The 25,469-nt window shown below is 35.6% G+C and overlaps 1 protein-coding gene across 3 annotated transcripts in view; it reads right to left on the bottom strand.

Annotated features, from left to right (window-relative positions):
• The window catches only part of DGKI (diacylglycerol kinase iota), a 5,490,864-nt gene that overhangs the window by 3,947,591 nt on the left and 1,517,804 nt on the right, over positions 1–25,469 (bottom strand). For all 3 annotated transcript variants that reach the window (XM_044088223.1, XM_044088222.1, XM_044088221.1), the window contains one exon: positions 24,759–24,837. In XM_044088223.1, the coding sequence (XP_043944158.1) occupies positions 24,759–24,837 (79 nt within the window). The remainder of the gene's footprint in view (positions 1–24,758; positions 24,838–25,469) is intronic.

Genomic DNA, 25,469 nt, shown 5'->3' on the forward strand with positions numbered 1-25,469 from the left:
CTTCACATATATACATATTGCACACATACATAAGTGACAATGAATGGCTTTGCAAAATTATTAATTGTGAAGTGTGGGACACAACCTGTAGTAATGTGACAGTTGCCAAGGCATACCATGGCCATCACAAGTGCAACACACAGAATTTCCTCTGGTTGCTACTATGACATCTTCTTTGTATCTCATTACCTTAGCTTACACTATTTGTCATAACATTAAGATGATTCTGCTGTGCAATAACTGCTCTGTGCAATCAGTACAGGACCGTGTGACATTTATGTTGTCCTACACTCTTGGGACCTCTTTACTGTCACAGTTGTTGTCACAGGTCACACCTTGCCAATTATGGACTGCAACCTGCAGGGTGGTACAGATGGTGGCCATACATGTGACCTCTGAATATGTCTGCAGATTGTCCTGATGTTTGACACATACTTTATATCCATCTGTCATAAAATGTGGTTTCCTGGTGAACTGTGGGAAAATCATGACAGTCTAACATCACAGATTGATGACAGCTTTTGTCATGTAATGATACATACACTTTGGAAAGTGCATTCCTAAGCACAACCTGTTCTGGTATCTACTTTCCATGCATGTCACTGCAATATGTGAAGGTTGTGCTCAATGTTTGGTGTTTGACCAGTTTGTCAATATGAATCTAACCAGATGTCTTTCTGTGTGGTGGAGAGGCATGCTGGTGGCCATAATACAGCTAGACCACTGCAAGGAGATGTACAACATACATGCACACACACACACACACACACACACACACACACACACACACACACACACACACACACACACACACTCATGACCTGTCCTTGCTGATAGCAGAACCTGAACTTGCCTAGTTGTACAAATTATACTGCTGGATGCATAATACAAACACCACAGAGCTACTAGTGGATGGCAATTGCAGGGACTGTTAGGACTGCCAATGTTGAGTTCACAGGCCCTTAACATGGTATATCCATCTGAAACACAGACACCCAGCTGCATGGGGACATGCATTGAAACACACATGCACACAAAGGTGACAATTTTCCTATTACATGACCTACTTCTCTAATTATGTACAATACAGACTGATAAGACTATTGCATGTGCCACAGTGCCTTAGTGTTTAGAAAATGTGTGAATGTGCTTGTAATGTGGATGCCATCAACTGTCTCTTTAAAAATGCCATGGGGATGGGATCAACAGGCCTTAAAATGGTATAACCAACATACACAACAGCCACTGGGGAAATGTTTCACACACAAACACACACAGTAGTATAGTTGGCTGTATTGAGATTCAAACACCTACCTATCTACATGTATGTACTATAGTGCTGCCTATATATCAAAAGCGCCACAAGGCTTATAGGGCAAATGAATGCCCAAAGGTACATCTAAAGTGAATGACTTCAGCAGCCCTAGTAAAGTAGGGTGTTGGGGAGTGTACTGGTTGGAATTCACCTCAACATGGTATAACCAGCACATACCCACACAATCACAGTTGTCAGTATTGAGATTAGAACCCTACCTATCTAGTCATTTGTAGTACAGTGTTATGCAGTTATTGCATGCACCAAGGAGCTTATAGTGGTACATCTAAGGTGAATGACATCAGCAGGTCTTCTAAATTAGGGCAATGGGAAGGGCACTGGGTGGGAAAGGCCTCAAATTACTTTCACTTACAAACAAAAATACACACACACACATACAAACACACATTTGCCAGGACTGTGATTAGAACCCTTACCTATCTAGTTATTTGTACTATAGTGTTGCTCAGTTATTGCATGTGCCACGGAGCTTACATGACTGACAGGTGTCCAAAGGTACATCTAAGGTGGATGACAACAGCTGGTCTTCTAAAGTAGGGCAATGGGAAGTGTACTGAGTGGGACAGGCCTTATAATACTTTCACCTACATACACACACACACACACACACACACACACACGCACACACGCACACACGCACACACGCACACACACACACACACACACACACACACATAAAGGCAGGTGATGTGATATTACAACCCCTACCTCATTAGTATTACACAATGGAGCTCACCTTCATGCTAGCACATGCAAATGATTACAACTGGTATGCAATTGTCCACAGCAGGACATCACTCTATGCCTTTCAGGGTATCCCTGTTTATGACTCACTCTCTCTCTCTCTCTCTCTCTCTCTCTGTCCATTTTTCTCTCTCTATATCAGTGTCTGTCTCTCTCTATTCCCCATGTGTATGTGTGTGTATGCTTGAAATATTGTTATATGTTGCTCATATATATGTCTGTGTATTACATGCAACAGATGCAAATATATCACATATGGGCCACCTACAGATAGCTGAGGGTCATCCAGTGTGATGGGTGTGGGTAGAGACAGTAAAGGTGTACATAGCTGTCTGTATGCAAAGACATATATGTACAATAAAGTTATATAGTCCAATGTGGCTTCAGACATGGGCTGTAATACTTGGTGTAGGAGCATGCTCAGTATGACCTTTTATAGTAAGAGTGGACTTCATTCCAAACATAGATGTATTCCAGTCTGGTGTTTTGTGTGCCACAGCCATACCTCTCAACCTGCTAGTGCAAGAAATCCGGAGATAGCCTGCCAAAATTGGGGGGGGGGTCAATGGCCCAAAAACAGGGAGATACTGTACATATTGCTCTTACAAATGTAGAATGTTGCTAGAGTAACAGGGTTTGTTGTAGAAGACATTTTACTGACATATATGTTTTCTGACACTAAAATGTGTTGTGCCATTACCTACTGTCAGAAATACACAGCTGAGACAAACATGAATGTTCCTGCATTGCTATAGGGGGACAGGTGTGTTGAGTGGGGGGGGAGCATATCTGTCAACTGTACACATTACCACAGACTGTCCTGATGTTTGCTTTATATTTATTGTGCTTGTCTTGGAGAATACTGACATATCACTAGAGACCAAAGATTAGACAGTTAATGACAGACATTTGAGTTTCAGACTTCTTACCCTTCAGGGAGTTAAGACCTGCTGTGACCTCACTGTGTAATTTTTTAAGTGGACTTTTTCATCACTGTCCCTATTTGTGGGTCTTTGCCACACATTTTTTTCTGGCTTTGTACAGCTAACATGCTGTGAGAGGCTGAGAGGAGTGTATGGGACTTCAACATTGAAATCCATGCATATGACCTATGACCCCATAGTTTGTTAGTCCCCCACATATACTGCAGTGAGTTTTGTCACCTGGGGGACTACTGCATATTCTGGGTAAGCCAGCATTTGACGGACATTTCCTGCGGTCCCACATAGCTGTCAGTTATCTGCTGCTATCCCTGTGGCCACCCCATTCCCTTGCATACATGCAACGATACCATAGATATGTTAACACAATGTCATACAGCATTAATTTGTTCTTAAGAAAAGTAACTTACCTTGTGCCTGCGGCAGTTGTGAGCACAGTGCTTGAGGGCTGACTGTTGGGTGCGCACAGTATACAGCCTATACATGATAAGGTACAGGTAGTGTGATGTGTGTGGCATCCTTTTAACTGTGTGTGCGAGTCAGAGTGATGTGTCAGACCCTGGGTCCCTACGCTGTTAGTGTATGTGCTATGCATTGCCTGTTTGCCAAGATCAGGGCATACTGGGCATACCTAAGCTGCCTACAGGGATAGGCTCCTGGGGTTCCTCTTCCAAGTCCCCCTGTGCCTGTGGGGACCTTGGCAATGGTGGGGGCTGTGTCCCCCTTCCTTGTGCTGTTTTTGCTGCAGTTCATTCCACAGGATCATATTGTGTAGCATGCCACATAGTATGAACATGTGTGCACATGTGGCTGGAGAGTACTGCAGGGCTCCACCAGATAAATCACAGCAGCGGAAACATGACTTGAGCAGCCCAAACACACACTCTACCATGTTTCTAGTTTGTGCGTGTGCCTCATCATGCCAGATGTGGGAGTTGTGATAACTGCCAGGGCTGCCAGCACACACATTGATGATAATGCCCTGGGCACTGCACATGACCTGGCAGTTGTAGTGATAGCCCTTGTGGTTGACGTACTCTCTACCCTCTTCACCAGGTGGTGCTTTGATGTGGACTTGAGTACAGTCTATGATATCCAGTACCTCAGGGTAGTTTGCTACATGGTGGAAGAGATGCATATTGCTGGTCCTCTCCTCAGGGATGCTGTGGAAACAAATGTGCTCACTGGCATGTGTTAGCATGACATCCAGGAACTGGTGGAGTACCCTGGATGCAGCTGCCTGTAAGAACCCATGATGTCCCCAGTAGGTCATTGGAAAGTGTGTGTAGCTGGTATTCTTAAGGCTATACATACTTTTGTTTCCACTGGGATGGGTATCCCTCTGTTTGGCTCTGGGTCAAAGCTGTGGGTGGCAGAGCTTGGTGATTTCCTGAAGTAGGTCCCTGTTCACCCTGTAGAGCTCTACTATCTCCAGCTCATGTAGCCCATGACAGGTTACCCTGGGTCTGAACACTCTTCTCCTCCTCTTCAGTCAGGGCCAGTTCTCAGCATCATCGTCATCAGCTCCCTCAGTCTGTAGCACATACAAATATAGCAAAGCAGCAGCAGCCCCTGTCATTTTCTCAGTTAAAATTCCCAACTCTGTACTCCAATGGTGCTGTGTATGTGGGAAAAAATCAGATTGAAGGGTGTTTACATACTTTATACTGGTGTGTGCAGATGCTGCCTATGTGATTGGATGATTATCATACAGTCCACCAGCCAACTACATTATTTAGGGGTATGAATGAGCCACTGTGAGTGGCAGAGACCATACTACTCATTTATAGTTGATTGCCTTTTGTCTTCTATTCCCCCCCCCCGATTTCCTTCAGTTTTAAGTCTTTAAAACTGTTGCAGCTATTGTGAGGATTGCTGAGTAGAAAGGGTCCTTCCCTGGACACAAGCATGCTCAGCATTTCTGAAATGAGCTAAGCATAGCTTAGCAGCCTCAGACACACCCTCTTGCTTAGATTTGCTTAGCTGGTTTCAGAAATGCTGAGCAGTGCTAAGCACTACTCAAATCTGCTTAGCTGAGCTGAATGCTGCTTACGATTATACTTCTTAACAATGCTCAAACCAGGTAAGCAGAGCTAAGTACTGCTAAGCATTGTTCAGTTTTCATTTAAAGAAAATTAATGAATTGGACATTAATTAGTCCTTACTGACATATTATTAAGTGTACATATTCTACTTTACATGGTGCCCCCCTATGTGCTTTGATTACATTACTTTGGGATGTGACTGTACTATCTGGGGCACTTACATGGGGGATTTCACATCACATATCCACTGACACTGGAAGGTTGGCAAGCTACACTACCCTGGTTAACAAATATCCATTACTACATCATTAAAAATATAAAAATAAGTTAACAAGCTTTTCCATGTGAAAGCTGAATTACCTGTCATGCACCTACTGCACACAAAGCCGAAACTCTAACCACTGAGCTATATTACCGGTGAAAATTTCAGCTATAAATTTCTATATAGCTCTTTATACCATTTTAAGCAGTGCAGAGAAAAGTGCCATGGCACTCAAACCCCCTCAGCTATGCTTAAACCTCAACTGCAGTGGAAAAAAAAACATACAACCATTTTACATTTATATATCCCACTATATCAAATATTAGCATGTCAGTTGCAGGCCACATACTCTTCACAAATATTCATGCTAATGCAAAACCTGTCATTCTATCAACTTTCTATGTTTGTAAGGGCAATATTTAGAACAGAGATTATATAAAATATATATAAAAAAAAAAAAAAAAAATGACAGGATAAAACCAGTAAAAATAAAATTACATTTGACCATACTCCTCCTATGGCTGCATACCACTCTGTTAGCTTACATGGTGGTGCAGCCTTGTTTTCTATACCTCCAGATCAATTCAGGTACATCTTACTGGCCACCACACCCACTTCTTGCTATCCACATGGATACAACATGGCTCCAGCCATGTTGCAGGTGGGTAGCATGAATTTTACAGTTTAATATTTTACTAAAAATATATATGTTTTTCTAAATAAGCTTGTTTGTGTGAGTTTAAGCTCTGTGCTGCTTAATGCAAAGTACAATTTAAATATAATTAAGGAAAGCCAACTTTTAATGGCTTTCACCTTGAACAATTTCTGTGTTAGCTCCCCATACATAACACGGAGCTAACATGGACTCACACCAGGTTGCTGAATCACAACCTGGTCTTGTTACTAGGTGACAGTGGGCTGGGGTGGTAGGCATGCCCTTCATTTGCATGCCACCAAGGGTTTTCGGTCCTCCGCAAATTTGCGCATGTGTGTGAGCCATGCAGCACTGCACCATGGAAACTAAGCCCTGTTCCTGAATAGGAAATGGGGTTTAGTGTGGGAAAATAGTGTTGTGAAGTCTAATGCGGTGTTATTTTCTGTGTTAGCCTTCATGAATACTGCCCAATATCTTTTATGAGTTAGAACAAAAAAAGTATAATTTTTTTTAAGAAAAACATTCAGTGTTAGTGTTTATATTAATATATAAAGTTGCAGGTTCATATATGAAATTGCATGCTTAGACGTTACTGCATATTTATTTTTGAAATCGAAAAGACTGCTACATACATTGTTGAACTCACTTTTGTTTTACTTATATAGTTAATATTACAGGTTTGAACACAGCATATATCTTTAGTACTATCTTGTTTTTCTTGATGCTTTTGGGAAAAGTAACAATGGTGTTCATTTCTATATGCTACTTAAACAGTCTATTATACAAAATACCATCACCATCACTTCAATATTAAATGAATAGAAATTATCCAAAGTCCGGGTGGCCACGGTGGTGCAGTGGTTAGCATTGCCGCCTCACAGCAAGAGGTTCTCCGGTTCAATCCTCGGCTGGGGGGCCTTCTGTGTGGAGTCTGCATGTCCTCCTTGTGGTTGCGTGGGTTTCCTCTAGGTTCTCCAGTTTCCTCCCACATCCCAAAGACATGCTGCAGGTGGATTGGACACTCTAAATTGGTCCTAGGTGTGAGTGTGGGCATGTGTGTGCCTTCTGTGGAAGGTTGGGTGCCGGGCTGGCAACTCGACACTGTAAAACTCCACTGCCAATCATGAGCAGACAAGGAGATCTGCTGTGGCGACCCCTAACCGGGAAAAGCTGAAAGAAGAAGAAATTATCCAAAGTATACACTTGAGTAATATTTAAAAGGAAGCTTTGTTAAGACTAATAATTGTATTCCAAGGCTGCCTGGAGAGCCAATATACAGTCTTAGATAATAAGCTATTGTTTTTGCTAGACAGAAGGAAATGTGAGGTGGGGATGGGGTGAATATAATTGTTAAAAAGTATATTTTATGGTTGTTTGGTTAAAAACAAGGTTTTAGTATATTAAACAACATTAAAGCTCTCTATATGAGAGGAAGATTGAGCTTAGTGCTGTATGTAATGAAAATTATTGTTGTCTGAGGGCTGTACTTCTGTGAAGAGTTTCAGTGTGGTTTAGAAATGAAACTCCTTTCTCTCAGGCTCAAGCTTTCTTCTTTCACTAGATTATCGAAAGTGTTTGAGGTAAAAGGCCTGAGATAACTTGAAATTCCCTCCCAAACTGACAGAATAGAACTGTTCAAGCTTGGAGATCTGGTTTGACAGGAAGTTTTGGAATGATATTTTAAATGAAAGGTGGAAACTTCTGAATATGCATTAGATCAAATTTCACTGTAACAACACATAGCTATGCAAGCTAGCATAGCAGAAGAAAAGTTAATATCATGTTACATGATGCATGAACATTTATAATTGAAACAGAAAATAGTGTGTATTGTTTGAAGGTATTATTTGATGCAAATAAATACAAATATATTTAAAGCTTTATTTTTATGGCAAAATATATGTGTAGAGCATACTGATAAAACACACAAAGGTTCCAAAGAAATAAAAATGTTGGGGATTCATCTTTGTACTAGTAAATCATAGCCTGTGTTGTTCTTTAATAATTTGTTTGATATATACTGTTAGGAAGTGTTTTTTCTTAATAAATAGGTCTAAAAATGAAACAACTGTTTGACTTATTTATATTAATAAAGACCTATAGGATACAACTTTACTTTCAGATAATTGTTATTAGAGTTATATATATATATATTTGTGGTGGAGTGGTTTGGGTAGTATCTTTCTTCTCACTCTTTGTCAGAATATTGGATGAGTTGGTTTGCTTGGTTGGTTAGACTATTCAAGCATGGGGTGTTTGTTAGACTCCACAAGGGTTAGGAGGGATATTAGAAGTAATTGTTTTATGACAATCTTACTTATTGCCTTTTTATGAGTGTCCACAAATGTAATGATTTTGTTCTTAGATCTAGTCTCAGAACTTACTATTTGTATGACCATTAAATAAGCAGTTCTTTATACATAGGGCACCATTACCAATTAGAAATAAGTATATGTTTCTGATCAATAGGGCAAATAACAATTATTAATAGATTAAACAATGGAAGCAAGAGAGGTAACTTAAATAGATATCTGAAGCTGTTTAATTCTCAGGTTATCTTTCTACAGCAAACACACTTATTAGCAGAAGATATAAATGGACTTAATGCTAAGATTTACACTATACTATCTGGTTCACAATATAATCAGAAAAAAGGGGAGTAGCTATTTTATGGAATAATTGTTTATCTATGCCTGAAGTTATGGGAACATATCAAGATGATAAAGGTATGTTTTGTACTGCTACTATAAAATACAAGAATAAGATATTTCCTCTTGTTAATGTGTACTGGATTCCAGGAATAGGAGTCAAGACAGTTGATCAACATTTACAGCAAGTAATTCAATATGCAAAAGGCAGTATCTTTTTGGCAGGAGACTTTAACTATATATAATCACCAAGTAATACTAAAACAAATAGTAAAAGGAAAATTCAACTGTCTGCAAAAACGTTAATGAAATTTACTGAACTGTTTCATCTTAGAGATATAAAAGAATTTTCAGAACCAAATTCATTAATATTTATGCTTTATTCTCATAAGTCTTGAACACAATCCAGAATAGACAGAATGTACATCTGTAATGAACTAGTGGACAAGCTGGGTAAAGTTCATACTGTAACTTGACCATTTTCAGTTCATAATGCGATCACTTTTGAATTGCCTTTGAACTCTAATAATAATGTGAAAATAAGAAAAATACCAGCATATATAACAGGTTTACAAGAGTCTAAATTTCCTCCCTTATAGAAATTAACAATACAGTGGATAATTCAGAAATCTATATATGGGACGCTATAAAAGGACATCTGTTTGGTAGAATCACTAATTGGCTATCAAATAAAAAAAGCAATAGGACAAAGAATTACATGAAATACAGGGGAAACTTGATAAGGTGAAGTTAGAAAACCAGAAGAATAAAAATAATAACATAGAAGAGATCAGTAATCTAAATGGCAAATACTTGGAAATTTTAAATCATTAAACCAAAATCAATTTTGAGAAGTTTAAGATAATTAACTTTTCTATCAACCCAAAGTCTATGCACAATCTAGCCACCAAAATAAAATTACTCAGTAATTCCAGTCACATAAAATAGATCTATTCACATAGAAAGAAAAGAAAGTAACAGAAATAGAAAATATTCTAAAGGAGTTCAGAAATTATTACAATGAAATTAATCAAAATAATATACTAATAGATCCAGAGGAAACAATCAAAACATTTATTAGAAAAAAATAAAAACTAGACTATCAAATGACCAAATGAAATTAATTGACCAACCGATTTCTATGCCTGGACTTCACACTGGCATAGTGCTGAGGCAAGCTGGCATAGTAGTTAAGGTATTTACCTTACAAATACAAGGTGTAGGGTTTGATTCTCACATGGTATCATCGGCTAGGCTTAAAATGGTCGATAAGGGCAATTAGCCTAATTGTAACCTGTAACCTGTAACCTGGTAAACACTCAAATTTCTAAATTGAAGTCTAATAAAGCACCACGTAATGATGGAATTATATCTGAACTTTACAAGCTCTTACATAAAGAAGCCCTACACATATTACTTTATTTTTTTTCTATAGTTAAAGACTGAACTAAAGTTCCTCCTTTTTGGAAATATACCCTTATCTCTCCAATTAACAAAAAAACAACAAGGATCCTACTCGATGCTCTTCATACAGACCTATTTCACTTCTAAAAGTAGATTATAAGCTATTCATGGCAATTCATGCTGATAGACTAAAATACATTCTACCTTCTATGATTGATGAAGCTCAAACTGGGTTTATTTTAAATAGAAACACCTATGATAATATTAATAGAATAATAACAATAATTGATTATGCAAATAACACAAATGAGAACTTAACATTAATGAGTCTTGATATAAATAGTGCTTTTGACTTGGTCAACTGGAAATATGTTTTACTAGTTCCAGAAGAATATAAGTTTTCTTTTAACGTTGCACCTTTTATTAATCTCTATACAGATTGCTTTTCATATGTCAAAATAGGTACTTTCACATCTTATTCTATAAAGGTATTAAAAGGAACTAAACAAGGCTGTCCTAATTCCCCTGTGCTTTTTACCCTAGTTATGGAACCTTTTGTTAATTGAATTAAATTAAATACATACGTAAAAGGTATTAAAATAATGAAGAATTCAAGTTCTAAAATTCAGTTTGCAGATGACATCTTATTGACATTGAGTGATAATAATAAATCTATATCTGCAACTTTTTTTAATGATAACAAAACAATAATTTTACCAATAAACATAAATAAGAATAAAATCCCAAATAAGTTCCTTAAATATATTGTTAAAGAAAAGAAAATTAATTATTTGGAAATAAACATAATGGATAATATTAAAGATATAGTAAATTATAATTATATTGATTGTGTAAATACGATAAAGAATATAATGGACAAATGGAATAAAATTGTCTTTTCAATGGAAGAAAGACTCTCTATCATCAAAATGATTATCCTGCCAAAAATCCTATATATTATTCAAGCATTAACATTACCTCCTATGAAAAATTGTATTAAAGATTTTAACACTTTACTTTTGAAATTTCTTTGGTTCCCTAACAAACCAAGAATTGTGTTAAATCATCATATAAGAGACTGGGAAGTAGGGGAATAGGACTACCAGTCATATAATTATATTCATTATCATTAGTTATGAAAACAATATGTCTTTGGATCAACAACACTTATACAGGTAGATGGAAAGAATTTTTAGGAAATTTTTTATACATTCTGACTGTAAATGATATATTAATAATTATCTTGTATTAAATAACAATTTATTTTGAGTATTAAAATTATATTATAGGGAAATGTCACCAGACAAGAGATTCTTACTTCATTTTTACTATATTAAATGCTTTTAGAAATTTTATATATACAAATCTGGCTTATAAAGCATGGATTTTCCTTATGTTTTATATAGCATATACTCAAAATAATGTCCCTACTTCAAATTTAGAAATAATGATTGCCTTAAAATGAAAGACAAAAAGCTACACACAGCAAATTACATTAGGAATAGATATGATTGGATAAAGATATGTGGTTAGTTATGCAATCTTATAGACTGTATATAGAAAGGGAAATTAAGTCAATGCAACCAGTGTTAAGGGATCATGTCCAAAAATTGTTTGAATGTATCATATGTTTATTGCAACAAAATTCCTTGGGACGTGGTCTCTTGTCCAAATTGTTAAAGCAGTAAAGAGGGAAACTAAAACATGTAATGATACATATTGGAACTATTTTACCCAAATCAACAATAGATCACCAAGTGCAGAAGACAAAAAATTATTTCTATTATCATCTAAACATACTACATCTCTTAGATGGCATTTGTTTACATGGAAGATTTTACATAAGTCCTTCTTCACCCCTCATAAAATTTAATTAATGTACAAGAAAAAGCAACTTTGTCGGAAATGCAAGAAAGAACTTCAAGCAGATTGGCAACACATGTTCTTTGACTGTACTGTCTTGATTCCTTTTTAGAATAATATTAATTCATTTTTAAAGGCATTTTTTGGAGATACATTTATTTTATCCAAATCATTGTTTTTAATACCCCTATTCCCACTTGTGTTAAAAGAATGAAATATAGCATATCGTGGACTGTATCGACCATCTCCAGAAAAGTGATCACACAAACTGGAAAAATGAATGTACTCTCTCATTTAAAGAATTTATAAGTTTAGCAACCAAATTAATTCACCTATAAAAAGCCTTTGACATGGTCAACCATCCTAAACTTCTTCACTCCCTCACTGAACTGGGTCTTAGTGATCATGCACTAGCCTGGTTTCAGGACTATTTACAAGGTAGGCAACAAGCAGTGTGATGGGACAACAACCTATCCTCACTGTTACCCATTACTACTGGAGTCTCACAAGGGTTCATTCTAGGACCCCTTCTATTCTCCATTTTCACTAATAATCTCCACAGCATCTGCCAAAATGCAACTGCAATACAATATGCAGATGATTCTACAGTCATCTGCTCAGTGAATGATCCCTGCAAACTCCTCACTATCACCCAAAAAGCCTTTCAATCTACCAAAGCCTGTTTTTTTAACAAAAACGTGTTACTAAATCCCAAAAAGACCAAACTCTTACTATTCAAACCAAACAAATCCACCACAATGCCCTATCAATTTAAGATTGCGTCCAGAGATGGAACTATCATATCTCCAGAAACTCTTACTAAATTGCTATGGGGTGACCATTGACAACAGCCTCAAATTTGATCTAAAGTTACATTTAAAAGCAACTCAAAGAGCACATAAAGTCTCATGGATATACTCCTGCTCCCCTCCAGGCTTACCTCCCTCACTCACCCCTTTCTCATTTCTTAGCTCCCTGTCACATCTTCCCTTGTTAGGAACAGTAAACCCTACCTATGGTGTTTCACCTCCTAATATCTACCCAGAATGCCTACAAGTATTTACATTCCAACTTAGAACTCCAATAATAGTCACACACTCAACCCTATCACCTAATTTAACCCACATTACATATGTTTGTCTCAGACAATGTGATAGCTGTAACTACTGTACTTTCTATGAACATTTGTATTTTTAAACATCATAACTATGTAACCTTTTTTAAATATTGTGTTTAATAAGGTTATTCACATGCTATGTTGTCTGACCTGCAGAGCTTTTATTCCCAGGCCTCCACTGAAAATGGACATGTATCCAGTTGGACTCTCCCAGTCAAGAAATGTAAAATAATAATAAATAAATAAAATAAAAATCTAGAAATTATTACAATCAGATCAAGAATGAACAGAATTACCTCTTGCCTCAATGTATGGAAAACATTTAAAGAACTGCTTGACAAGCAAAAAAAAATTCTGGAATTCAAGAGACATGCAACAGGAATGAATAGAAGTTAATAGTTATTTTCTTTGTTTCTGTATTTATATGATTAGGTTGTGTTTTTCTTACTTTACTTTTAAATATGTATGTGCATTTCTGATTACAAATTTTGTTGTGATTATGTTTTATAAAAATTTAATAAAAACATTTTCAAAAAGTTATTCCATAATTCTACCATGTTAGTATATTTAGCTTTATATTTAGGAGTATAACTTTCCTATGGGTAAAACCACTAAAAGGCCCACACAGTATATTTACAAGTATGCATATTTTATTAGAGTAATACTCACAAATACCATGTGCAGGCATTTTACTCAATGTGTTAATTTCAGGAAATTTTTTTTTTAGGTGATTAATCACTTTTTGACTGACCAAAGAGAGAATGATTTAACTATGCTTCTTGAGAAACAAAAAATAAGAAGTAGAACAGCATATATGTCTTAATGCATGTTTCTAAAGTTATTAACAATAATATTATACCAGTAGTAGATTCTTTTGGTTTTTATTTTACAAGTTTAATAGTTTTTAGAGTAATTTAGGTTGGTTTTGTGTTTGTCCGATGGAAGAAGAAGGGTGTGTGGAGTGTACACCTTCTGTTACTCTTCAAGAAGTAGTGACCACGGTTGGCAACTTAACTGCCTTGGTACAGAACCTTACTCAACAAGTACTTCATCTATCAGCTTCTAAAAGAGCCAATAGTATTAGTGGATGTGTTAAGCAAGGCTACAATGCATTTTCCCAGGGTATTACGTCAGGGATCACTCCAGCACAAAGATGACATTCTAATCCATTAAATAATGTAAATGATGTTCAGCTGAGAGAAGGCTTGACTACACGCCTTGGGGAGTGGCAAGCCAACATACAATTCACCCCTCTTTGTGATTTTTTCTTTAAGTGAATGGATGCCACAAGGGACAGAAGTGTTTCTGGAACCAGAGGTTCATGTATTTAACTATGGATTAACAACTGAAAGATTTGCATTCATTGACCTTAAAAATACCACAAGTTACAGTTGGAAAATGGATACCTATGGGAATGCTTGGTGAGACAACAAATACCGAAAGGCCTGAGGAGTTGGAAGTATCTGACTAGGCTGGTTAAAGAATCCGAGTTGCATAGTGAGTTATTGACTTTGTTTAACTGCCATGGTTGTGAGCTATTAGAAACTTTAATTAAGGACAATGAGTGTAAAATAATGACTTTAAATGAATCTATTTGTCTTATGAATACTCTCATAAGGGGGGATCTGCTTTTTGAAGTTAAAGTTAATGACAATAAGGCTATTTTTTCACAGATTGACAAAACGATTGAAAAACTAAAGCTCAAGGAAATTAAAAAGTTACAAAGTGACAAATTAGACTATGAAACAGGGAAGGCTTATCCTGAACCACTGGGGAATGGGGCAAACAGTGATGAATACAACAGACATGAGTTTTTTTTTCTCAATTTTTTTTTATTTTCAATTAAAATAACATTTACATAATATTTTTAAATATCATTTTAAACAACTATATACAATATTTACAATAGCCTGACTTTCAATTATATACACTGTATGTTATTAAATATAGAATTAACATATCAATTATCAGAGATACAATATTGATTACTGCAGAGTGTCCAACAAAGATATAACTTTCTTCCAAGGATTATTTACCAATGGCCTGGGATAGATTCATAGTTCTTTGATTTTTATTTCCATCAATGCAGTTGTCTTCAGTAAAGTGTAGAATTCTTCCAAGGTCGGGGTTGTATCTGAATTCGACCTTTTGGTTATGCATTTCCTAGATATAGCAAGTATAGACACGAGTTTTTGATAGTACAGAAGTACATGAAGATAGCAAATGTCAGGGTGGCAATGGAGCCTGTTTAGGAGCCCCCCCCTGAGGAGGTTAGAAAGGCTTATGAATCAGAGGGTGAGGATTGGAAGAATGGAGCAACTGAGTCAACAACATGGGTACCAAGTCACTACAGTATGGAATGGGAGAGGGAGGGGGAGAGGTAACAGAAGATATTATGGGGTCAACAAAGTGATGTTGTTTTAAATAAAACAGTAGACTTTATAAAATGTATAACCTCAGTGAGGTCATTGTAACCACTGGTTGGGCCGATCTGTTTGAGAAAGGTCTCACCTTTGTTCCAGCTAGAGGGGCCAAGGTCAAAGAGGTATTAATATAGTGGAAACTGTATATAAGAAAGTTGAACTTTAATTTCCTTTTTGAACCTAATGCTGTGCTGTTTGATTCTCATGAATGTAGAAGGCCCAGTGTCTTTAATCCACCTCTGCATTCTATTGTTAGTTTTTTTGACAAAATGTATGAATTTGACATCAGGAAATTGTTGGCATATAGCTAGCTACCCTCCATCAGTTAATCTTACTGTGATCCAACAGAGGTTGCTGGAAGATATTATTTTACACAAGAGGATAAGAATCATGAAACCTGATAAAAGTGGGGGGGTGGCTGGTGATCATGGTGCCAATGATTATATTAACAAAATGTTGGTCATTCTATATATTAATACCTGTGAAGAAGTTTCCATCAATGAAGTGAATCTGGCTTATAGGAGAATTGATACGGTGCTGGAGGATTTGTTGATTAATGGCAAAATTAATCGGGCAGAATTGGATATTTTAAAGATTGCCTTCCCCAGGACCCTCCCTCCCACCATTGTTGGCATCCCAAAATTTCACAAGACTATCTTTGATCCACCTTTAAGGTCAATTGTTGGTGCCAAGGCCTCTAAGACCTTTTTTATATTAAAATAAATTGGCCATCAGTTAAAAGGGGTCTTATCAAGGCACAAATATCTTTACAAGGATTAATGGGATTTCCATTCTAGAGTAGAAAGAGGGTTAAACTCTGACAACCTATTATTTGTCACAATTGACATCCAAGATTTATTTTCAGTTATCCCTCATTCAGAAGGGGTTGAGTTGTTTTATGACTTTTTATGTGAGAATTCAGGGTTTGACCACACAAAGATCTTAACAATACAAATTGTAATGGAAGTAGTTTTGAAAAATATATTTTTTAATTTTTTGGAATCAGCTTTTTAGGCTGAAGAAAGGGGTGGCCATGGGTTCTGTATGTGTCCCTATATTTGCAAACTTAGTCTTGGCCCAGTGGGAACAACAAATTGTTTTGACCTCAGAATTTGCCAATTATTTGGTGGTCCCTTTATGGGAGGCCATGGATGACATCATTATTTTTTGGACTGATACCAGGACAAGTTAAACCAATTTTTTTCTTTTTAATTTTTGAATTTTTGTACCAGCTTTTTAAAGTTCACTATGGAGGTTAATGAGAACAAGGTAAACTATCTAGACATGGCTCTTACTAAGGACAGGGATGCAAAGAAATTTGAGCCCACCTTGTTCAGGAAACCCACAAACTCCAACTCATTTCTTCATTTTGACAGTTGGCATCCCCTCCATCAGAAGAAATCTTTGGTGAAGGAGCAGTGTGTGAGGATGGCGAGAATGGTGAGCAATGACAGCCACCTCCATAATAAACTCCTTATTTTAAGCAGAATGTTGAATGAAGGGGTTATCTTGAGATTTTTTTGAATAATATTTTCGATGAAGTAGTGAGGAAGAGAGAGTGGTCATTTCCCTGCCCTGTTAGGAATGAACCCTACTGGTAATGACCCTTGGCTTTTGACTAGAGATGAAGTTTCTAACATAAGTGGTCACTGTAATGATAGAAAAGATTTTCAAAATGCTTTGTTACTAACATATAATTTGCATTTTGACAGCATTTGTCATATTATTAATAAAAATTGGAGTATTTTTGGGACTGAACAGGAACATATTGAAGGGTGGGACCCAAACTCATTGTTGTGTACAAGAAAGATAGGTGTCTTAAAACCTTAGTTTAAAGACTTGGACATGCTGTATCAATTATGGCATGATAAAATGTGGCCATTGTCCACAATATAAATATGTGTTAGATAAGCAGGACGTTAGTATTCAGAATTTTGGGGTTATTAAGTTAACTCAAAGACTGTATTGTTACAGAAAAGTGGTGGTATATGTGGGAAAATGTCAATGCTGTGAAAGTTTCTATACTGGAAAAACTATAACAGCCTTTAAAGACAGAATCTACTATTTATGATATACAGAAAGGGGACAAACAGAACACCTTGGCTAAACATATTAAAAGGAACCCCGCTCATTTTTTTTTTTAATTTATAGCCATTGATCAAGTTTATTTAGGCCCAAGAGGTTGTCCAGTTGATTTATACTTGGAACTTATGGAGTTGAAATGGCAAGTGAGGGTTAATGCTACTAACCCCCCTGGGCTTAACAAAACTATTCCCATATCAATTTTGTTAAACCTTAGGGCACAAATGTGTGGTTGATAAATCTTGGAGAGGATTAATTGTGTTTTATATTAATAAAACAAGCATGGGTTATAAGTTTTAAACATAATTTTATGATTTTGGGGTTTAAACAATGTTTTTTATGCATCTATATGTGAATTGGTGTTTAAAAAAGGGGACTGGTTTTGGTTCCTTTGTGATTAATTGTCAGTTAGATAATTGTCTGGTGTGAATATCAGGTGACTATCAGAAAGTACTTAAACTGTTGATATTGCTTGTTTGTTATTCTGATGAAGTCCTTTGATTGTGGATATTACATAGAAGTTTATTTCACTCCCTGATTCTTCCTTTATTTTTATTTTGCAAGTATACTAGTAGTAGATGATTACTTAAACTGAGACCTCTTATTATTAAATATCTGGAGAACTGCTGCCACTGTTTCATGTAGCTCCATGAATATTTTTTTTTATCTTGACAACAAAAAATCAGTCGTATTTTATTTCATTGGTTTATTTATTATTTTATGATATAGATGTTTTTGTTTATTTCAAATAATGACTCAAATGACTATTTTTGATTTACTGTTTTATCATACTGATGTTATTCTTTATTTCAATGATGACTCATGGAGCTATTTTATGATACTGACAATTAATAAAATGTTGAATATTAAGACATAAACAAAGAAAAGTAATGACATAATAGGAGTATATCATGTTTGGGTGTTGGTTATATTAAGATTTTCTCATGCCTGGCTTTGAATTATGATTACTGGGGCATACTCCATAAAGTCCAAACCATGTCAAACATGAGTAAATCCCAGCAAACAAAAAAACACCAAGCACTGCTGTAGTTGCCAATTTTCTTCCTTTATTCAGTACATCCTGGTACCTCGGCCCCATAGGCCTTCACTGGAATAACTTCATACAATCTAAGCAGCTTGTTATATTCCATCTCAACATTAATTAATCTTAATTTAATTAAATAATTACATTAATTAAATTAAATACTTTTTTTTAATCATTATGTAACTTAGAACTGAAAGATGTGACCCTCACACTTTCACATACATCATAACTATATTAAATAAATTAACCCAACACAGAGTGAATAATTTCCCAAATGACACTTTTTTAAAAGAATAAATCACTTCTATTACTTGATGAAATAGCACATATTCAAATTTCCTCATACACCATGATAACTTACACATTTGAACATATAAAAAAATACTTTTCAACCTTCCCCCAAGACTCAGTCATAAATATTTATCCATAACCTAAAAATGTATTTTATTAAATGTAAACTTTTTTAATTTTTTGATCCTTACTTTATTGCACATTTTTTTTATTATTACAGATGAAAGGTATGAGCAGCTGGTGAAGTTGTTGAAAAAAGAGGTGTCATTGTATTATGATATTAAGTTGTTACAAAAATATGTGGACATGAATCTAACTCCCAGGGGGCTGAGAGTTGATAAGCTTCCAGCATATGACTTTTCAGAGGAGAAATCTGACCTCCTGGAAGAATGGAAATCTGTATCATTAGCTTGTACTACTAACTGGCTAAAGATTCTCATTATGAAATACTCGTGCACATGAAAGAGTATGTAAAAATATCATACAACTGCAAGAGACATTAATTAATGACACCTCTGAGTTCAATTACTCCAGCAAATTGTGTGATATAAAATCTGGTATTGCCAAAGTGGAATCAGAAGTAATCGCTAGAAAAAAAGAAGAAATTGTCTTGAGATATAAATGATTACAGTAGTGGAGTAATTTTTTCCTGGCAACATAAAGGAACGAGACAACGTTCCAGGCAGATAGGCTATAGAAGGGGAAGATCTCGTTCAGGTCCATCCTCGCGAGAAACTTTGATACCATCTGGTGAGTTAGCATCCAATGGATGGAAGAGTGTATCCTTTGAGGATGTTAGCAGAGTGTTTGAAGGAGCAGCATCTACAGATGATGGCGAGGTTTCAGAAGACCAGAATCAGGTAAAAGGAAGAGGAAGGAGGTTCCAGGGAAAGCGGAGAAGGAATTAAACTGTCTAGCAGGGCAGTTTAAGGTATGTTCCACTCAGTCAGTTAACAGTACTTTCCCGAAGAACCGAGAAGTGAATTTGTTGCCACAGAGGGTAAATGACTATGACTTTGATTTTTAACCCTCCCTTGGTTCGTTCAGCATCCGGATGTTGTGTTTTTCCTGGCATGTTTGTTCTGAGGGACATGACAGGGAATGAAGCGAATAAAGCTAAAAATAGTTTGGACATTATGAATCTTTCTGATTTGGTGATATCTGAGGCAGCAACAAGTGCTTAGCTTAAAGGCATGAAATATGTGCCAACTTTCTCTCCTTTATTAGTTGAAGTTATTAACAAAATCAAAGTGTTTTGTAGAAAACTGAATTTGAGAGTGTTTGTTGGTGCTAAAAAACAACTGCTCACAGGAAAATGAAGCAAATACCTTGTTTGATTATAACAATGATATCATAGAAGCTTCTTTTGGACATTTCTCTACATGATAATCCATTTGTTGTGTGGATTCTGAGAATGAAAGTGTGGAAGACATATCTGAAAAAAGTAGTGTAACTAATGTTTGTTTTATAACTGGATGTGGAAAACTAAAAATACCCAAGATGCCCTACACTAGTTCTTTTGTACCCCCAAAGAATACAAATGCAATCGATGTCTTTGAATGTGCACTTTGTAAACAGATTAAATTTGCATACTATGAGTATATATCAAACTGTAAATCATGGAATTTGAGTAGAGAGCAATGGTCAGCTCTTAAACAGTTACGTACTGTTACTGACCAATATGCATTCACACAGGCAGATAAGGGTGGAAATTGGGTGATTCTGAATAAAAGAGATTATAACAATATGGTCTTGGAATTGTTGTCAGATGACAAGGTTTATAAAAAAATACCAAGTAATCCATTAAAAGAATTCAATGGGAGGTTGCTGGAATAATTAGAAAGAGGAGAAAGACTGTTTTTTTTTCCTATGGGGATGTGAAGAAGCTGTATTTAAAACATCCAAAAGACGTCAAGTTTTTTGTCATTCCAAAAATTAAAAAATCAATTACTAAACCCCCTGGTAGACTGATAGTCTCAGGGGTGGGTTTTTTTTTACAGAACACAGGCATATTTTTGGACTCCCAGTTAAAGATCTATCTCCTGAGAGTGCAATCATATATTAAAAATACCTCTCATGTGTTGGAAAATATAAAAAAGATTCAGTGGGACCCAAGCCTTTATCTTGCATGTGTGGATGTTAAATTCCTGTACACCAATATTAATATTGAGATGGGCCTGGAAGCGGTGGTTAAAATGTTGGGTGAGGGACCAAAAAACACTTATATTTGTCAGTTGTTAGAATTTGCTTTAATGCATAATTATTTTGTTTTTGAAGATGATTATTATTTGCAATTGGAAGGAACTGCAATGGGGCAGCCTTTGCCTCATCTTATGCAGTTTTATTTATGGCATATTTTGAAAATATGTTTGTTTAAGTTACAGATTTTTTTAAGGACAGTGTGATCATATTTAAAAGGTTCATAGATGATTTGATTTTTGTGTGTAGGGGGAGATTAATGAGTTTGATCAATTTATGAAATTACTTGGTCAAAACACTTGTGGCTTGGAATGTACTTATAGAACCAGTAGGAATAGAATGCAAATCTTGGATGTTGAATTTTATGTAGATGAAATGGATGTTTTGCAGTACAAACCATACCATAAGGAAACAGCTGTGGATAGCTTTTTGGAAGCTGGCAGTGCTCATCCTGTCATTTGATAAAATCCCTTCCTTATGGTGAGTTCAGAAGAATAATGACCAATACTTCTGATAAAAAATGTTGAAGAGGGAATTTGATCTAGTTAAGAAAAGATTATTAAAGTGTGGATATAGTATGGAATATATAAGTGAAGCTTTAAATAAACTGAAGAAAAGCATGAGTTATAAAAGGAAAAGGAGTGTTTCTATTCAACATGAGAAGTTCATCAGGAAAAATGAAATGAAGAAGGTGGGTGTAGAACCCCTTTTCTTTGTGAACAAATTCTCTCCCCTTTCTGAAATACTTAGGGGGTTAATAAATAACCTTTGGCCAGTGGTATGTAGGGATGAAGTAGTAGGAAAGCTATTTCCTGAGAAAGTTACCTTTTCGTATTATAGATTTAATAATCTAAAAGAGTTGTTAAGAACAAAAAATAAGGTTGATTCAGTTAAAAGAAAGGGAGTATTTCCATGTGGGGTTTGCAAAGTATGTGACAAATTAAAAAAACATTGATGGATGTATAATAAATGGAAAAAAGTTTTTGGTTAAAAATAAATTTAATTGTAATTTGTGTGGTGTAGTCTACATCATTGGATGTGGATGTACACCTTGTAAATGGTATGTGGGACAGACAAAAAGAAAGGTGAAACAGAATATTGGAGCACTTGGGTGATTTAAGAAATAAGAGATTGGACAGCCAGTGGCACAACACTTTTGCGACACACATGGGGGTAGTATAGAAAGTATTTTTCTTTAATGTATTAGCAAAGCCCTTTGAAGAACATACTTTGGGGGATGAATTTAAAAGAAAGTTGATTAAGTTAGAAACTAAATTAATAGTTTATTTGGGCACTCTATATCCTAGGGGGTCTCAATCTGGATATTGATTGGGGCATTTAGATGTTAAATGTAGAGGAGTTTATTTACAGAACAAATGTGTTGGTTAGGTTAAAAAGCAATGCATTTTGGATGATAAATAAATTAATTGATTAATTCAATATTAATAATAAAAATATGTGCAATAAAGTAAGGATCAAAAAATTTAAAAAGTTTACATTTAATAAAATAAATGTATAGGTTATGGATAAATATTTATGATTGAGTCTTGGGGGTAGGTTGAAAAGTATTTTTTATGTGTTCAAATGTGTAAGTTATTGTGGTATATGAGGAAATGCGAATATGTGCTATGTCATCAAGTAATAGAAGTGATTTATTCTTTAAAAAAAAAGTGTCATTTGGGAAATTATTCACTCTGTGTTGGGTTCATTTATTTAATATAGTTATGATGTATGTGAAAGTGTGGGGGCACATCTTTAAGTTCTAAGTTGCGTAATGATTAAAGAAAAATATTTAAATGTTTAATTTATTTAATAATTTAATTATTTAATTAAATTAAGATGAATTAATGTTGATATGGAATATAAAAAGCTGCTTGGATTGTATGAAGTTATTCCATTGAAGGCCTATGGGGCCGAGGTACCAGGATGTACTGAATAAAGAAAGAAATTGGCAGCTGCAGCAGTGCTTGGTGTTTTTTTGTTTGACGCGAATTCCTAGTGTTCCAGGTTCCTTTGGTGCTTCTGTGGTTTGGTGTAAATCCCAGCAAACCCACAACAAAAAATACTTTTGCCAAATAACACGGTGTTTCTAGTATAGTGGTATGAACCTTTTCTAAAGTGTAATATGTGAGCATCATTGTGGTATTTAGTTTTTAACTTATTTATGAATTTAATCATTAATGTCTGGTAGTCAACTGATTCATAATAATCAATGTCAGCCAGATTTAGGAGTCACATCTGCAAAGTATAATAGCACTGCTAAAAGAACAGTAATAGCAACTGTAAACAAGTCACCAAACAACTTTAGGTTAGCATAATGTACTTTTGTAGATTAGAAGAAGGTGATGCAGGTACAATGAGAATCCCAACATCTTTAATAAATATTAACAAAATAACTGATGAGACAGAATACATGAAACTCGAACAACCTCATTACAATGTAGCCATCCACAGTTGTTAGAGATGAAAATGTCCTTGGTGTTTACATTGTGGATACGATTTACAGCACTTTCAGTATCACAATAGACTCTCAAGCAGTACTGTAATACTTGAACCAAGAGACACATGGCAGGAGGTGTTTACACGGTCAGGGGCTAATAGTTAAATTACTGGGCCATGTCAGAAGTAGGTTGAAGATATGCTAGCAGATAGATGATAATGGAGTTTATGTGTAAATTCTTTAAGGGAAGGGCATAAAAGGATTTTAGTAGGAAGGGGGTCTCAAGATTGGGGTATTGCATACTGAAGTTATGTTCAGAGGTGCTAATTGAGCTAAGAGTCCTGTGAAAGACTTGGTGTTCTATGAGCATAGATGATAAGTAATAAATGGGGTACTGGCTTGATGAGAGTTGTATACAGGCATGGTTGCACATGGGGTTGTAATGCAGGGTGAGGATGAGTAGGTCCAGTATTTTGGGGACAGCAGTCAGTGTGTCATGAATGGGATGTATAACAGTGTTTGTAGGAAGGGGAGAGGGAGATGACTCTACAAATATGTCTAGGCAGTGTAAGTATATCATAACAGCACAAGACAGCATGGTAAACACTGCTGTTGTAAAAGCAGATATTTAAATGAGTTTTATAATATGAAGCTGGTGATACTTGGTAATTTAGTGATAAAATACACTGTGCCTTAGTTTATCACACCCTTTACTGAGATTTTATATAGAGCATGTGTGTGTGATATGTGTACGTGTGTGTGTGTGTGTGTGTGTGTGTGTGTGTGTGTGTGTGTGTGTGTGTGTGTGTGTGTGTGTGTGTGTGTGTGTGTGTGTGTGTGTGTGTGTGTGCATGTGTGTGTGCGTTTATCTACAAATATGTATATCTGTACATCAGTATAAATATGTACATATATGCATATACTACAAAAAGATCAAGTGTAACTGAAGAAGATGCATTATGAATACTTGATTATAACTCTCTTCACTGTGGCAAACACTGCTTTCAGCCACATCACTGACATTTTCGTCAACGCACTGTTTTCTAATGATGAAAACTACACTCATCAGAGGAACAAAAGGAAATGTTGACAGTTCTGCACACATATTTTTGTGATGAAATTTTTAGATGAGAGTTGTGTTTCAGATGCAGTGGACAAATAAAAGCATGCTAAATGTATTTGTTCCTCTGGACCCCATATAAAATAGCTGCAGTAGTATGGTAACACTCAGACAATGTAAAAAGGGAAATAATAAGTTCTTACCTCTGGATTCATGGAACTCAAGTGTTACATGAGCATCAAATCCAAGGCTAAAGTAATTATTAAAAACACTAAGTGGAAGCTAGAAAAAAAAAAAAACAGATTTCAGTTAATTGGTTTATTACCGTGACTTACCAAAACAATCTGAAATAGTTCAATAATATATAACTGGTTAGTGATATCTCATAATACATAATCATTTCTCACATGAACATAATACTTCTTGAATTTAATGGAGACTTATTTATTAACCATATTTTTTGAACTGCCAGCTCTGAGCAGTGACACTACAGTGAATAATAAAAAATATGTAACACTTAAACTACAGCTGTAAGTAACTTCACTACAAATGAATATAATATTACAATTCAAGCTTTATACAATGATGCAAGCTTATATCAACCCACTAATAATGAGTATGTATTGACTTTAATATTTGTTTAATATTTAAATGAATCAATTGCCTGCATCACAATGCAGAAGCTGAAAATCTAATAAAACCTTTCACTTTAAACATTTTATACACTTTATATTCTCATGCAGGAATGCATTTTCCTGTACTAATTCTAATAGCTTTATTGATGCTTAGCATGAAATGTTTCACTAGTTCACGACTTTGGGGTAATACACTAGTTATTGCTGATGGTTATGCCCTAACCCTCACAGAATTCCTTGAAATGTGAACAGCTCCAACAACATTAGATAAATAAATCT

The sequence above is a fragment of the Protopterus annectens genome, chromosome 11.part0, assembly GCF_019279795.1.
Source record: "Protopterus annectens isolate FY-2018-M chromosome 11.part0, PAN1.0, whole genome shotgun sequence".
In the NCBI taxonomy this organism is placed as follows: domain Eukaryota; kingdom Metazoa; phylum Chordata; order Ceratodontiformes; family Protopteridae; genus Protopterus; species Protopterus annectens.